We start from the raw sequence: 17,573 nt of genomic DNA, 5'->3' as shown, positions 1-17,573 counted from the left end.
TACCGGTAATTCTTTCTTTACTGATATTCATAGAAACACACACTTTGTCTTGGTGTTTCAGCAAAGAGCCCTCAGAGTTTCTTCAAATGCTTCTTGACGAAAAACATTTGCATTTTTGTCTAACGATTGGCTAATGATTTAGATTACATTTGTGGCGATCGATCGAACCTGCCGTGGCTTCCTGATTAAGGCTACAATACAGCCCTAAAGCAGCTAGGGGTCTTCAGCGTTTTCAGGCCAAGGACCCCTTAGTTGAGAGAGAGATGAAGCAGGGACCCCCACAACCTTTTCATAGATTCCATATAGTTTCATCCTTTGACAGCACAATCATCAGTGTATTTTGGATTCATGTTAACGTGTGTTTTCAGATACTTAACCACTTGAACTGTCAATACTTAATGAACTTGACCTTTCACTATTTAGTCTGCTCTTTTTCCCCCTCACCAAAGCTCTTTGCTGAAAATAGCCGATCTACAAGCTCACAACGCCTAGCAGCGGGAGGCATTGTGAGCTTGTAGATCTGCCATTTTTGGCTAAAGTTCTCAGAATATGGACATTAACTTAGGGTTCAAGTGGTTAATATAAAAAAAAGGAGGAAAAAAAAGTTTCTATCACACAAAGATTTGGAGGACCCCCTGTAGTAACTCTGAGGACCCCCTAGGAGTCCCGGACCCCCTGTTGAAGATCCCTGCCCTAAAGCACCTTGTTACGTTGACTTTTATATTCTCTGCTTTTACCTGACACTCTCATCCAGTCAGAGGGCCTCAGAGCCAGTTGGCAGGAAGGATCTTGTCAAGAGGGAGATGACAGTGTCCTGGTCAAGGACACATTACCAGGCCACATACACTTTGATGTTTGCTTCTCTCTTATTACCACTACAGGGTTTCCAGGGCAAAATAGTTGAGCGTGATTTATACTTCCCCGTACGCTGACGTGAAAATAGTCAATCAACAGTACACTAGGTTTGCAACGGGACGCGTGTGAGCTTGTAGATTGTCTATTTTCGGCGCACGACACCCGAGTCCTATGACTCTTCCTCTCTTACAAACAAAGATTTCTCATTGTATTTGAGCGCAGCTTGTACAGCTAAAGGCCAATTCGTCTTTTTCATCACTTTTGAAATTACATCACTTTCTTCAGTCTTTTAAGTCAGAGCAAGGCAGAGCTCTCATTTGTAACTGAGAGCCTTGACCCCCCCAGAATCCCCCTCTGAGGGTGGGTAGGGGGGGATGGTGCAGCTCTCATGCCGCACTGTAGCATGATTGGATTTGACTGCAGCCAGCGCTCTCACCGTGGCGCGTTGACCCACTGGAGTGGTATGATTGCCATCGCTCCTTAACTGGATTCAAGTCCTCTGGACAAACTGTCCCCTGAGGAAGGCTGCTCACTAGCTTAGCTTGCAGAAAAGGCTTTTTTCATAATTGATGGGTTGTCTGAGTGGCAACAGTGGTTGCATGCAAAGCATGCTGCACACAGAGGCTCCTCCTGGCTGTATGGTTGCTATGGGTGGATAATTCAAATGCCATTTATCTTAGTGTGTGCCTGTGTGTGTGTGTTTAATGTATGCTGATGTGATGCTGCCGCTGCCTGTTAATCAATACGTTGAGATCAAAGTAGCGAGAGAAGCTCAGCAGCACTCCAGTGTATGTCCTATATGACCATATATAGGGGATGATATGCAGTGAATCGTCTATGTGTACTATACAGTAGCTTCACTCTGGTATATCCACATGAACCGTAACGTATCTATTCTGGGAGTGGGCGAACATTCAGCGAAAACAAGACAATCTACAAGCTCGTAGATCGTCTATTTCTGACGAAGAGATTTGTTAGAATAGATCCCTCCCCTGGGGGACTCTGGTCAACAAAGAATACAGGGTTCAAGTGATGTGTCGGCACTCAGCAGACAGTATCGAGGCACTTCATGTGACATTAGGATGGCTGAGTGGGACAAATGATTGTGAGTCATAACAGTACAGATGGGTTTTATATTCAGTTAACTAACAATCAGTTTACAGTTTCAGGCATTTTAGCAGACGCCTTTGTCCAGAGCGACTTGGACTTACAAGGGGCGAAATCAGAGTAAATGTCTTGAAGCCTGGTTATAACAAACGACAGGGTAAATAGTCACGCAGAGTGCAAAGAGAACAATGTAGTGTAGTGCTTCAAAGACACTAGGATACCAGCCACCCTATCTGTTTAAACAACTTGCTATCTAAATAACATTCTTAACAGTTCCTAAAAGCCTCAGTCCTCCGGAGAATCCCAATGATATCTCGTAGCTGTCGTGTGGAAACCTCCTATCGCCGTTTTTAATTTTTCCCTTCTGTTTAACGAATCAACGCTATTAGTGAACCTGTACGTCTGTCGGTAGGATTTACAAATATTTAACCGGCGAAAAGTATCAGCTCTTGTGACTAAATCTCATAACTCCCTTAGAGCCATTGGGACAACACTGTATTTATTTCCTGAAAAGTAGAGAGGTTTCTCTACCAGACAGAAATGATGCGCGAGTCTCGATGTGCATCTGTTTTTGTTTTGGCGCTCGCTCCTAAAGATTATCTGCCTCATTAGCATGCACTTGACTTTTCTTAGGGTGGTGAACTATTTCCCTCTTTTATCATTGTATAATGTGTGCAGTATTATGCATGCGTGGTAGTTATGAATATATGAATATTGAGGAAGTAAACTATGGTTTACGGAGACTGAAGAGCTTTGCATGATCACTGAGAGAGGTGTGCGCAGACTATGCACACAGCAAAGAGGAACATAGACACAATCACACCTACACACTCGCACACACAGGCATGGATGGGCACACACGCGCACACACGCACTCACACACCACATCACACATTATCCATACATCCAATCACAGCACTGCATTCTGCGCTGTCCTGGAAATGCAGCTCTCTCCGTCTCCAGTCGCCCCGGTGATGGCTGTGTCCCAGTTATAGGGACCAAGCTCCCATGTGATGAGGGAGAGAGGGAGAGAGAGAGAAGGGAGAGAGTGGTGGTGATGTGAGCTCAATTTACCGGCACTATTAGCCCAGATCTGGTTCTGGTATCACTAACACTTACGCGCGCACACACACACACACACACACACACACACACACACACACACACACACACACACACACACACACACACACACACACACACACACACACACACACACACACACACACACACACACACACACACACACACACACACACACACACACACACACACACACACACACACACACACAGAGCCTTGTGAAGCATGTCATAGGAAAAGGTGACCTACAGTACGGTCCGATTTGTCTGGGAAGAGAAAAGGGGTGGAACAGTTAATTGAATCAATCAGTTTGAACTATTATGAAACAATCAATTTGTGACATGTTGAGAGATGAGTAAGCAATGGAATAATTGCTAAGAGAATAATTGGTAGATGCATGCAGCCCTATTTCAGTTGTTAGTTTTAACTTTAATTAATTGTGAACAGTTATAATTAAAGTTGTACCATGTAACTTTTTTTATAAAACAAATCTTAAAATTGTCCTAACTGTTAAATCGCTAAAGTTTTAGAACACCCACTCCGTTATTTTCAGCTTCTGAAGCCTTCTCTTTATATGTTTTCTATGATCCTGGCCGTGGACCGGATTTCGCGCCAAAATGACGTAATCTGCATCATCTGTATACGTTGTGTATACGTTGCCCAATCACATCGCCGATCATGCACACATGGTACACTACCGGCCAATCACAGCGCATCTTGAAGTGGGGTCGCCATATTTGTAGTCACCCGTGTGTCTCTTTACTCAAAAGGTAATCTCGCCTACCAGGCAGGGTGAAGTAGTCCGTTTCTCCGGAATGCCTGAACGCACAGGAACCAGGGACCCCTCTAAAGATAGCTCTCGGCGTTGTGGAGGCAGACGCGGGGGTGTGAAGGTACGAAAAACGGGCGAAAGACGCGAACGCGACCGCGGTTTGCTATAGGGCTACTGACCACTAGTTGAGCATCTTACACAGTATAGCTTTAAGGTAGATACTATGAATAAGCCCCTCTGGGTTCCTTTCTTGTCTCTCCCTGAACTACAGACAAAAATGGCAGATCTACAACGCCTGGCGTTGTGAGCTTGTAGATAACAGCTTGCTATTTTCCTTTTTTCTTTTTTCCCCTAAAAATAAACTAGACAAGTGGGCATCAAGGTATGCGAGTGCTGCACCCAGTAGTGCTTTCGAGGCTGGACGTGACCGGACGCCGCCAGGCCAATATATTTTGCACATGCACGTGCAGGAACGGCACAGAACAGCGCATGCTAGAACCATAGTTATAGGGTTATTTAACACCTACTGTAGGTTTCCAGCGGTGACTGCACCGTTAATAGGAAAAGGATCAAGTCACAGTATTGACTGCTGCAAAAAAAAGCTGCAATCTTTATTGTGGAAAAGGAAAACTGAAGCGGGTGGGTATTTAAACTAAATTAATTGGGTGGCCATAGCTGAGAGGTTAGTGAGCCCGCCTGGGGAGCCAGAGCCCCTGACTGTCCCAGGTACGATTCCAGACCAGGCCGGCAATGGCTGCTCACTAGGGATGGGACAATATGAACATTTCATATCACGATTATTGTGACAAAAGAAATCGCGATTTACGATATTATCACGATAATCAAAATCCATTATCCTGGGGCGGAACAAAAAATTGCAGATCTACAAGCTTGTAGATCGGCTATTTTTTGGCAGACATTTGATAGAGAGTGGGAAAAAAGGCTGTATTAAGTACGTATATTATATTATTATTTGACCAATTATAGAGGGTTTAAGTGGTAGCGGATATGCAACTCGGCAAATAAAAGGTGAATTGATCCCAGTGCATGACGGAGGACGATATCACGATGAATTACATCTCCACGATACGATTATCGTATTATCACGATAAGCGATAATATCGCTTATTGTCCCATCCCTACTGCTCCTAGTTGCTATATGATGGGTAGGTGCAGAGGAAGAATTTCACATATGTGCATTATACACAGTGAAACACCACAAGGAGTGGGGACTATTCTACTATCCAGTTCTCAGAGTTCAGATGAGTGTGTTTTGTGGTTTTAGGGTGGATTGATGTGCTAATAATAAAAATTCTCCCCACTCAATATTGTCTCTTAACGGCTCTGTGGCTCACGAGAATGTGGTCAGACTGTCTGGGCTGCGTCCCTTGCTTGCCTGCAGCTCTTAAAACGGTATACTTGCAGTAGTTGACCGGTGTCCCCCTCAGGGCTCTATGTTAGGGCCGCTCCTTTTTTCCCCCACCTCAACACTCATTGCCTAAAATAGCAGATCTACAAGCACACAACGCGTCGCAACGCGAATGTTATGGAGGACGTCCTGGGTTGATGTGGTTAAAATTCTGTTGTTAATGACAGTGTACCACTCATGCTCGTGGAACCACAGATTATGCAGCGGTTGCACTCATTTCTCTCAGCCTGAAATGTAAAACGAAGTTGCGTGCATCAGTAGTCCAGCACATGTCAGATTAAAGAGAACATATCTTTACGGGGCTTATGTGTTGTCTGGCTTCCTGTTATGCAGCCCCGTCTGTTCGAATCAGGTTTTAAATATATAGAGAGAGAGTCTACTGACTGGATCGGCAAAGCATGCCCCAACACCAGAGCTGTATTTCTGTGTGAGGGGGAGAAAGAGAGCCTGGCTGCCCACTCAATACGCTAGCATGAAAGGGACGTATGTGTTCATGTCTGCAGAACATACGCTGCAAGCGTGTGTGTGTGTGTGTGACATGAGTGGGAGGTGCATGTAGTGGGCGGATGGTGAGAAGGATTCACTGCAGCATGTTCACATCAGCCCCTGTGTGTGTGAGTGTGCGTGCGTGCGTGCTCTGTGTGCACTCCCGCCTCATTTGATGTGTGAGTGATATTGCTGCCGTCTGTCTGATGCTGTGAGGATCAACACTGAGGCTAATGCTAATTGCTAAACTGCGGGCATGCAGCCAGCACTGTCAGATAAATTCAGGCTGTTTTACTACCAACAACAAGACGAGATGAGCTGCAAACCCCTCCTCACAGCAGCAGTAAAAAGCATTTCCTTGTAATCCCAGTGGCACACACATCACATTTATATTTCCATAAAGATGCCATATTACTTTCCAATCTAATCTATTTTGTTAACGTGATGGAGGAAGACTGCAGTATTTTACTCGTATTGTGTACAAATATGTAGATTGGGATGGTGCTAAAAGACTATCAGAGGTCTGCTTGTTCAAACACTACACTATGTCATCCAGTTGAACAAAAAAGATACATGTTGTAATATTTAGAGCCCGACCTACGGCAGAATTTTGGGTCAGATGCAAATGCATATGAGCTTTTAACCTCTTATGTATCTCCGGGTTTCTCTGGTCAGCTGACTTGAGGCTACTGTAGTTGTCACAACAAGAACTGTACACACGCTCAGGGGTGACCACGCCTTTGCTGTCGCAGCCCCTAGAGCCTAGAAGACTATTCAGCATTCTCCTCCATATCGGTTCTGCTCCCTCCATTGAATCCAGGCTCCAAGACTATACTCTGATTCACTCACTAGCTTTTGAATTCCACTGATATGGTTGATTTTTCAATGATAGTTTCTTGTTGTTGGTGTTTGGTTATAATGTATTTTGCACTAGTACTAAGCATAATGAGTACTATTGCATTTAAAGTAAATTGGAAGTATATTTATACTGTTACTTGTATTTACTCAAATTCCTCTTGTATAAAGTGGAGATTTAAATGCAGTTTCATCCATCTCCCAGTAGATGGCAGCATTGCGCAAGTATAATTATCTTTTGTCACATTTTTAATGATTCTCTTATTATTAAGAGGTTCCAAAAATTGCATCATAGCCCAGACACAAGGTCCAGGTGATGCGTAAGGTGTTGTTATCATGGTGTTAGCATGGTTGCTCTCGCTATACGCTCATTGAGTAACCAATATCACCCCAAGACAAGGAAAGTTATATATCTGTCCGTGGAGTGAACCTATGACATTCTGTGTAACAGTTTCCATTATGGTTGCTCTCAGTGGCCGCAGTTCATCATCCATAATGAAAGATCTTACATATGTCTGTGCTATTTGAGTGATTAAAACCATAGATCTTGTTTCCACAGTGTGATATAAGAGGAAAATGTGTGGTTTTGTCAGGTTACCCACAATGCATTGCAGCGCCTACATTAGAATGCATTGCTCTCATTGGTCTGACTCCATCTCATGTTGAATTTAACACAAATCCTCTGTTTCCTTTCTTTCCTTTTGGAATTTGTTTGGCAAATATGCATTTTAACGTATTATTTTGTGCTTTTCAGGTTGTTTTGTTGGGGATGGATATCTTATCAGCTCTAGTCACGAGATTACAGGAGAGGTTTAGGACACAGATTGGAACTGGTAAGATGTTGCTCACTTCCATAATTCCTAAACTAGATTAATATAACTTACTTAAATATGATTTATTTATTGATTTATTTCACACACTACCCCAGGGGTCTTCAACGTTTTCAGGCCAAGGACCCCTTAGCTGAGCCTGAGAGAGAGATGAAGCAGGGACCCCCTCTACATAATGTATAAATGTTGTGATGGAGATTCTCATCGATTTCATAGATAGATTCATAGACTTGTTTGACACTTAATCACTTAGAATCTTAAATCGTCGATACTTAGTAAACTTGACCTTTCACTCTGTACTTGGTCTGCTCTCTTTTACCTCTACACTAAACCTAATTGCCAAAAACAGCTGATCTGCAAGCTCTCAACGCCTCGCAGCGCGAGGCGTTGAGAGCTTGTAGATCTGCTATTTTTGTCTAAAGTTCTCCTCAGACTCAGAATATAGGGATGCAAGGTTTCAAGTTGTTCATATAAAATAATTATCTTATCACACAAAGATTTGGCGGCCCCCCTGTAGTAAGTCTGAGGACCCCCTAGGGGTCCCGGACCTCCTGTTGAAGACCCCTGCACTACCCGATAATAGTTCTCTCTCTCTACCACTTTTTCTTTGAAAATGTGTCTTGGAATTGAAGTTGTAATGTTTGATTGTGTAATACTTATTTTCCTTGCTTTCTTTTTTCTCTCCTCTCCTCCTCCCTTCTTTAATGTTATTATAGAAAGCTAGTGTGTGTTCCAGTGCTGTACTAATATGACGTGTTTGCGTGTTTGTGTTTGTAGTTCTACCCAGCCTGCTAGATCGTCTAGGAGACTCCAAGGACCAAGTCAGAGACCAGGACCAAGCTCTGCTACTGAAGATTATGGACCAGGCTGCTAACCCACAGGTACTTGTACACGAATGCACGCACGCACGGCACACACCCGACTTAATTATTACAAAAATATTACAAAATGTCTTCAGTATATTACTCCACAATAGAATATATCAGCCAGGTGCAAACCAGTAACCAATAACCTCTGTTCGTCTTTCTCTGCCCCCCCCATCTCTTACTCCTCCCTCTCTCTCTCTCTCTCTCTCTCTCTCTCTCTCTCTCTCTCTCTCTCTCTCTCTCTCTCTCTCTCTCTCTCTCTCTCTCTCTCTCTCTCTCTCTCTCTCTCTCTCTCTCTCTCTCTCTCTCTCTCAGTACGTGTGGGAGAGAATGTTGGGAGGCTTCAAACATAAGAACAACAGGACCAGAGAAGGCCTCTGTCTCTGCCTCATCTCCACATTGAATGTGTAAGTAAACAATGTTCACTTAATATATGGGTTTTGTAGAAGTAGTCGTTCGCTGAAAGTTGCCATTCTGTGTCTAAAACACAGGCTTGTCATAATTATCCACCAAGGAATTGGCAGGCCTGCTGGCTCAGCCAGTTAGTGTAGTAATTAGTAGAAACAGTTGTTTTTCAGTCTACTACTATATAATACACTATGTATAAACAATATAGACAGTATAAACAAAGTCGACAGTCTATGTATTTAGTAATGACTGAAAAGGGACAGGCAGAAGCAAAATGCTTATTGTACAATATATGCCTGTCCTATATTTTCATCAAATTAAGCTGCCCACCAGAAAAAAACATTAAATTATTCACTATTTTTACGCTCAAAAATAGATTTTAAAATAGGGGAAAACAACAAAGAAATGTGTTACGCTTTCTCATGTGTATAATAGCACTAGTCCCTGATTTAAACCCAACAACAGAAACATTTGAATATACCTCCTCTTAAATCTCTTTAGCTTTGTGTGCAATAAACGTACAAACATCTCTTGCGTCGGCCAGTGCACTGATCATGTGCTCCTTGTGTGAGTCATGAGGACAATTGACATTTTAGTCATTTAGCAGAGACCCTCATATGCAGAGTGACTTACAAGTGCAAGATTGGAATACACAGAGTAAGCATGAACTCAAGTGAACAAACAACAAGGTAAATAGTCACATAACGAGAGCGCAGAGACGACATTGTAGTGTCTCAGAAGTAGCTAGGACACCAGCTAAACAGGTAATATCTAACATAGCAATGTGGTCATCTGTCACTTGTTGGTCAGTACTTTGACTGAAAGCCATCATGTGAGAAAACAGTTGTTATGGAAACGAGACTTTCTTTGGGCAATACTATCTGTCTGTCTTGTTGCTGGTATATATTCTTTATCCTTGTTTTCCTCAGTTCACTATCGGCTGGAAAATTGTTGTCAGATCGTAATTTTCCATTTAATATAACTATTAAAACAACAACTATATCTCGGTTCTGCTAGGATATAGATGTCTTCCATCTCATGGCGTCTCATCTCGAACTAATTCTCAATACTGTTTGACTTGTTTCGTTATCTGTGGTTGAAAAGTATTAGTAGCCTATTACCCAATCTACTAAACAGTAAACACACAGGACACACAGTATTATGCTAATTTTCGCTGTGCCACTCCCAACTCCCCTCATATGAGTGGGTGGGCGGTTCACATTCAAACCAGCACGCTTGATTGAAGGATTAGATAGAGGATTATATGAATGGATATTTTGTCTTTTGTTGTTTTCAAATTGCTGTGTTTGACCAAAAAGTCCCTCAGTATTGACTAGTCAATCTTGAAGACATACTGTAGATGTCCACAGCCATACATGTGTATAACCAAGGATTTAAAATAACTTATTGTACTAATCTTAATTAAGTTTTAGGATAACTTTATTTTTTGCCTATTTTTTAATTTTAATTAATATTAGACATTTGAATGGAAGGTTCCAAAAATTGCATCATAGCCCAGACACAGGGTCCAGGTGATGCTAATGTGTTGGATATGGTGTTAGCATGGTTTCTCTCACTACACGTTCATTGAGTAACCACTATCACCCCAAGACAAGGAAAGATAATGTAGGGGGCACTGGAGTGAAGCTATGAAATTCTGTGTAACACTTTCACTCACTGGTTGCTTTCCATGACTGCAGTTTATCATACATAAGGAAAGGTCTTACATACTGTATGCCTGTGGTCTTTGTCTGATTGAAACCATTAATTTTGCTTGTGTGGTATAAGAAGAGAAAGTGTGGTTTTGTCAGATTACCCACAATGCATTGCAGCGCACTTCATGAAATAGAATAATTACTCTCATTTGTCTAACGACTCTAAGCCTATCTCATGTTGTATTTGTATAGACTACTGTATGTTAACATACTGGACTGGTAACATATATTGCTGTATTGTTTATGAAGTCCCATAGCTGGATTTAGTTTTACAACATAAATAATAAGTACCTGAGACGAATAACAGTCTACGTCCATATTTGGATTTGTTTGAATAGTTTTTGATTTACCAGACTATAAACCACAAACGAGTCATGCTTAATCTGTTAAAGTGTTAATGCACTCCCCTCTCATTTTGTTCAATTGTCTGTTTTAATGTTATCTGCTCCCTTTGTCTACTGAATATTGCTTGTACAGACTTGTTGGAGATATACTGTTTTTCCACTTTCCAGAAGAATTGTCTTATAATTCCTTCTATATATGAGTTAATAAAAAAAAATCTAATTTAACAAAATGAGGGGGGAGTGCATTAAGAATTTAACGGATTAAAAACTTCTAGTTTGTGGTTTACAGTCTGGTAAATCAAAAAAAATATTTTTAAAATATGGACTAATGCCTCATTCACACTACAGATATATAGTTGAACGTTTTGCTTGGTAATTCAATGTAATCTCAATGGAAACCAGCTTTAAAGGCTGGATTCCAAGGACAGCCGACACGCCCAGCCTTTAAAGCTGGTTTCCATTGCGATTACATTGAATTACCAAGCAAAACTTTCAACTATATATCTGTAGTGTGAATGAGGCATTAGACTGTTTTTCGTCTCAGGTACTCTATTGTTAGAGAGTTAGAGAGTTATATGAATAAAAAGAATTTGCCTTTTTGTCTTAATGGTGGAATGGAAGTCACTTAAAAACAAATAAAACAAACTAAAACAATTATTATATGTCCTTTCAGCTATGGATCTCAAAGCCTGACGCTCAGCAAAATTGTGCCGCACATCTGTAATCTCCTGGGAGACCCTACGAGTCAGGTTTGTGCTGCTTCGTGACATTCATAACCATGAACGTTGACTGGTCAATTTGGGCATGCTTGGATTGTTGCACACTGCTTACACAGGGATCCTCTGTGCAAGGCTGGCGAAGTAGGGGAAAAAAACGCCTTTGAAATGGAGAGAATATTAATATAACCGTTTATCTTCCTATCATATCGTCGTTGTAGGGTGGAAACCTTGTATGTCCAAAACCGTTTGTTTTGTATTTATCATTTTAAAAATGATTTAAACTAGTGAGAACAGCCGATCTACAAGCACACAACGTTTTCTGCTTGTAGATCTGCTGTTTTCACTACTTTTGTGCGACGGCCTTGTATGATGAAGCAGGGCTTTGCTTTGCGAAGAAATGTACAAATTTGAAACGTGGAGATACAAGGTTTATGCCCGACAGTGACGATTTGAACCAGACACTGCACTGAGCAGGCTCAACCAAAATCTTCTCATCTAGTCAAGAAGAGTTACCATGAGGAAATGGGGGAAATTTCACTCTTTCGAACGACCATCATTTCGACAACGGGAGGGTTAGCCACTCACCTCACGGAGGTTAGGGCTAGGGTAAGGGTTAGGTTTGGGTGTCAAAAAGATGACACATAGAAACAGTGAAACGCTCCAGAGGACATGTAGTGATAGCTGTATTATTGGAGATAGACTGCCATCTACGGGTGAATTGCTGCTACAACACTTGACTGCACTGCACTTGGATGATGAGGCTTTAATAATCTACTTTAAATGTATTGCATTGTATTAATATTGGGGCATTTCTCCTCAAGACATGCAACTTATTCAATCCCTTGCTCAGGGGCACCTCGGACAAATAATTGTTGATGGCTGAACGAAGTATTTCTGGAAGCGAACGCGTGACCTCCTGAGTAGAGGACAGTCCCACTTTAACCCGTAGGCGACATTGCTTATGAATCTGCTGTCCAATGATAAGCTGAAAGGACCCATCATCACCGGACAGACTCTTCCTGTCCAGAACAGGAAACCATGCCCAGAGACTTCCCTTTCTGACTGTGCAGCACACACTCAGACACAGACGCAAACAGACAAAAGCATTTTTCTTGCTCATTTTGCAAATAAGACTTTTTCATCCCCTTGGTGGGCGCTAATATTCACCATTCAGCATTTGGCTGGCGTTTATTGCCCAGATACATTATAAATGTATATATTGTGAGCTTAGACACATTTCTTTCTTTCAAAACAAGTCTCCTTTTCACATATCTTTGAGCCATACATTCATTGCATCAATAAAAGTATAACATTTCATATTTGGTTGCTTCCAAAAGTGCAATGTGCTTCAGGCGTTTAAACATAAAACGGTTTGCCTTTGTTTTCTCTTCTACTCAACACTGTTTTGTGTGTGAGGTTAGACACATACTGTAGGAGCATTTACACACATTATTACAGGAGTTCCCAAACCTTTCCGTGTCAAATAGCCATAGCCTCAGGCCGTGGCCCCCCTAATGCGAAATGGCTTTTTAAAACACACTGAAAATAGCTCATCTAGTTAGTGAGCTTGTAGATCTGCTATGTTTGACAAATTTGGAAAATGTTTGAACATTTTGGAAAACGTGGGATATTGCCAACAATCTTATGAATTTAATTTCATACATTTTCATCTCCTTTCCAATTGGCACCCCTGTGGCCCCCACTTTGAACACCACTGCATTGTAGTGGTGTGAGGTCCAACAACTAGGGGTCACTGGCAAAGATTGTAAACATGGACTGTTATCGGGACATAGCATCAATTACCGTATATCAACCAAAACAACATGCGATTCATGTTGTTTTGGCTCAACTAGGAAAAGGCAAACCTAATGGTTGGCAATCCCTCACGTCCACCACTCTTCATTGAACTCGCGTTCCCCTAGGAGGGGCTGTAGGACGCCCAGAACAACAAAGACATTTTTTTAAAGCGTCCTTCATACCTCAGTCACTGTACTTATATTAAAAGAACAAAGGCGACCTGAGTGCACTAGTTTAGAGTTCAAAAGGTGACAACAACTCCAGTCCAGGTGGTGAAGAGGTTGCTTGCGAAGTCAAAAACGAATCGTAGATGAAAGGAAGCCCCATGGGCGAACTCGAAGCACACTCCAGACAAGCAAGGACATAGGGCTTTAATGAGTCAGGGCGAGTGCGAAGACAGGGGTGTCGCACCAAATTCTGGGCCCTGGGCACAAGGATTCGTGAACATTTGTGCAAGTCTTCTAAGGTCTTTTTTGAAAACCCTATGTTTTTATGTCAGTGGTGCTCAAACCTTTTCATGTGAAGGACCCCCAAAATCAAATGTAATTGGCCACGGACCCCCATCTCAAAATATTTAGTTCCCCCAAAAGCTAAATTTGAGTTACAAATGTTCTACAAGCTCGCAGGGCAGCACTCGGTGTCGCGCTGTGAGCTTGTATATCTGCTATTTTTCATTAGCTAAAGTTGATATAATTAAGGCCCGTCCACCTTGGGCCCTAGTAACTCCCCCACTCCCGCTCCCCCTTCCCCCCCTTTGTGACGCCCCTGTACAAAGAAATATGGACGTTGGACTGTGAGTGACGTGAACGTGACGTCACCCATTGATTCCTACAGACCCGTTTTGAAGCTGCTAGTTCAACTAAAAACGTCTACGAGTGCAACGGCAACCAGTGTGTGCTATTGTTGTGAAAGGGAGCGATGTATCAGTAGAACCCGATCGCAAGCCCTGAAAGCATAGCCTGATTTATCATCAATTCTAAAATGAATGGGACCATGATTTACAATAACGCATGTCGTGCGGTGTGAAGGGAGACTTGAAATAGCGATTGAAAACATGAAAGTCTTTATGAAAAGGTGTAGGCCAGGGGTTCATTGAAGTTCCCACTGACTTCAATGAGTCAGTGGAGTTTGCCCATCGGGCTTCGTTTCATTACTATTCTGTGTTCTCATTGTTAGGGTTGTATCAGTCTGGCTAGCCATCGTCAAAGAAAAGTTCGGTCCACTTTCACTTGCAGCTCTGCAGAAGTCTGTAATCGAGAGACTAGGGTTGTATTGACACAGGCCTGCAAATTGTATATTGATTGTGTACCGCTGTGTATATCTTTTGGATGTAGCCTACTAACTGACTACTTTGATTACTGCTGTGGACAGAGCAGACAATAACATTCCTATCTTACGTTAATAAGACACATGTAGTGCAAATTGTTTTGACACAGTCCAGCTATACAGTTTCAGTTTCATCTTACAACGGTCTGATTGATTTGTGTGTGTGTGTGTGTGTGTGTGTGTGTGTGTGTGTGTGTGTGTGTGTGTGTGTGTGTGTGTGTGTGTGTGTGTGTGTGTGTGTGTGTGTGTGTGTGTGTGTGTGTGTGTGTGTGTGTGTGTGTGTGTGTGTGTGTGTGTGTGTGTCAGTCATAGTGTCTGATACAGTACAACAATATAGGCCATCTAGAGCAGCAATGTATAAACATTCAAGATTGTTACCAAGAATGGTTTAATTTTACTTGTGATTTCTTTGCTAGCATCCCGAATACAATTACCTGTTTTAAAGGAGTAGTTCACCCCCTCTCCATGGGGTGAGTAATTGATAGATAAAAAGTCATTTGGGGGGTGACTAATGACTATTCCTTTAATAAGTTGTTTTTGTTGACACCAGTCACAATTCACCAATAGGTCCTGATTCTAGAAGCAGGCTGTGTTTTTGATTTTCACATGGGCCAGGCATTCCAAGATATACATTCAACAAGTACCAACCATTACTTAGAATCATAACAAACTTTGGTACTAGGGAATGATGTAGACCAGGGTTCCCCAAATAGTTTCCCCCAAGGTCCGAATTATGTCTAGGGTACCAAGCAGAGGGCCACAACATTGCAAGGGGCGACGGTGGCGTTCCCACTACTCCAGTGACAGTTCAGATATCGTCGTTGTCGGGTGAAAATCTTGTATGTCCAAAACCGTTCGTTTTGCATAAAAAAATGATTTAAACTAGTGAAAACAGCCGATCTACAAGCACACAACGCCTCGCACCGCGAGGCGTTGTGTGCTTATAGACCTGCTGTTTTCGCTACTTTTGTGTGACGGCCTTGTTTGATGAAGCAGAGCTTTAAGGCCGGACTACACCAAAAAATGTGCGCATACGCGCGTACTGTCCGTGAAGACGCTCGCGTATGCGTAAACGCTCCAGGCTACACCAAGGAGGGAATATATGTGAGGAAGGCCAGATAGTCTGTGTACAAAATGCATACGCGTGCTTAAAAAATAGAACCGATCCTATTTTTAGGGAATGCGTATCCGTGGTTTGCGCTATCCGTACGCCTGGTGTAGCCGGCTGAATTAATATACATTGGATCCATCCAAAACGCGCATACGCGCGCACGACCCGCATACGCACGCATACACACTGACAGGCGGAAAACGGCTTGGTGTAGCCCGGCCGTTACCTTGCGAAAGAACGTACACATTTTGAGATGTGGGTTTTCCACCCGACAATGACGATATACAAGTTTTGTACTGGGGTTGGTGGGGGCCAGACAGTGGCCCCCCGCGGGCCGCCTATTGGGGAACCCTGATGTAGACTCTGCATACTCAGTGTGTTGTGTGTCCATCCATCCTGCAGGTGCGAGATGGAGCCATGAACTGCCTTGTAGAGATCTACCGCCACGTAGGGGAAAGAGTAAGGATGGACCTGGGCAAGAAAGGTCTACCTCAGTCACGGTCAGTTCCTCTACTGCAGCCTCTGTGTTACAGCCAGGGGTGAAGTGTTTTTTTTTTTTTGCAACCTCACCTCCACACAGCCACACTCATGCACGTACGTGCACGCTCGCTGATCGAAATAACTAATTTAATTTGTAGGCCTATTAATTATTAACCCACAATATACTATACGGTATATCGAATTGTATTCTCTTGTACTTGCACAATGTGGATGCTTTACAATGTTGTCGTCTGTACCGGACAAAATAATTATCCATTTGACCTGCAGTGCTCTGTAAATGCAGGTCATTCATAAATCCATCAGCCACTGCACGTTAACCAAAATATCCTTGGACTGCTTAAAACACACTTGGTGCCAAACACGAGTTTCCCGAGTTTCGGCCGTATGTGGTCACTCACTGGAAGATTGATATGCAGCAGTCAATCCTGTGTTAATTAATTTGCCCCGTTGTCACTATGCAACTTTTGTCAGCCGGTGTGAGTTGATGTTTTTGACCAATATGGGTATGCATGTGTGCATTTGTGTGCGTGTCAGGTAGAAGCTATTGTTAGAAGTAGGTTGAATGAAGTCTCACCTGTGGGCACGTGCCTGCAGCTCAGTGTTGATTTCATAGACTAAAACTATGACGAAATATCTTTGTCGACTGCCTTTTTTTCACTGACGAATACTAAATAAAAACTAAGCTATGATGATAAAACTAAGACTTTAATTAAAAATGTAACTTTTCCCAAATATGGAGATGGCTGACATCATAGATGTCTGACATCATAGACCACATGAGACTGACACAGTTTGCCCATATATGGGCTTACAGGCTTAATATCGATGACATCAGGGATCTCCATATATGGCCATTAATTTTTTCGTGAATACATTTCCCCCATTGACTTGAATGGGGAAAATGCAACGCAACCCCACACATATTTCTAGTTGTGTACCGTACCTTGGCGTGAAAAAATAATTAAATACTGACACCACTGTCGCGTGAAGCAGCCGACCAGTGCACCTCTGCCACCGGCTATGGCAACTTGCCTTACTGCAGCCTCATCAGTGCGTAGCTCATTCATCTACTGCAGACTCTGTTATCAGTGCATAGATCATTTATCTACTGCAGTACAGCCTTTGTTATTGCAGCCTGTGATTATGGGGACACATAATGAAGAAGCAAGGTTTTTGGGGATTATTCTCTCCTTATTATCTAGTATAAACTAGGGCATTCACGAATAGTGATTTTTGGTATTCGAATTATTCAACCTCAAAGTATTCGAATAGTCGAATATTCGACAGGACTGGCCAAACTGTCAAATATTAAGTAAGCAAGAGGCGAACATTGTGAAACTTTGTGAAACTTTGATATTCGAAAATTCGA

The 17,573-nt window shown here is 42.4% G+C and overlaps 1 protein-coding gene across 1 annotated transcript in view; it reads left to right on the top strand.

The window, feature by feature from the left end:
- LOC308279973 (CLIP-associating protein 1-B-like) overlaps positions 1–17,573 on the top strand; it is a gene marked incomplete at its 3' end in the record, with an annotated part of 105,096 nt that overhangs the window by 3,497 nt on the left and 84,026 nt on the right. Inside the window, exons 3-7 of the mRNA XM_080720211.1 lie at positions 7,342–7,420; positions 8,195–8,298; positions 8,599–8,690; positions 11,424–11,499; positions 16,106–16,203. Coding sequence (XP_080576337.1) covers positions 7,342–7,420; positions 8,195–8,298; positions 8,599–8,690; positions 11,424–11,499; positions 16,106–16,203 — 449 coding nt within the window. The remainder of the gene's footprint in view (positions 1–7,341; positions 7,421–8,194; positions 8,299–8,598; positions 8,691–11,423; positions 11,500–16,105; positions 16,204–17,573) is intronic.

This window comes from Nannobrachium achirus (assembly GCF_963921795.1).
Source record: "Nannobrachium achirus genome assembly, chromosome: 24".
Classification (NCBI taxonomy): domain Eukaryota; kingdom Metazoa; phylum Chordata; class Actinopteri; order Myctophiformes; family Myctophidae; genus Nannobrachium; species Nannobrachium achirus.
Note: the sequence above shows the minus strand (reverse complement) of the source record. Positions and strands in the feature narration are given on the sequence as shown.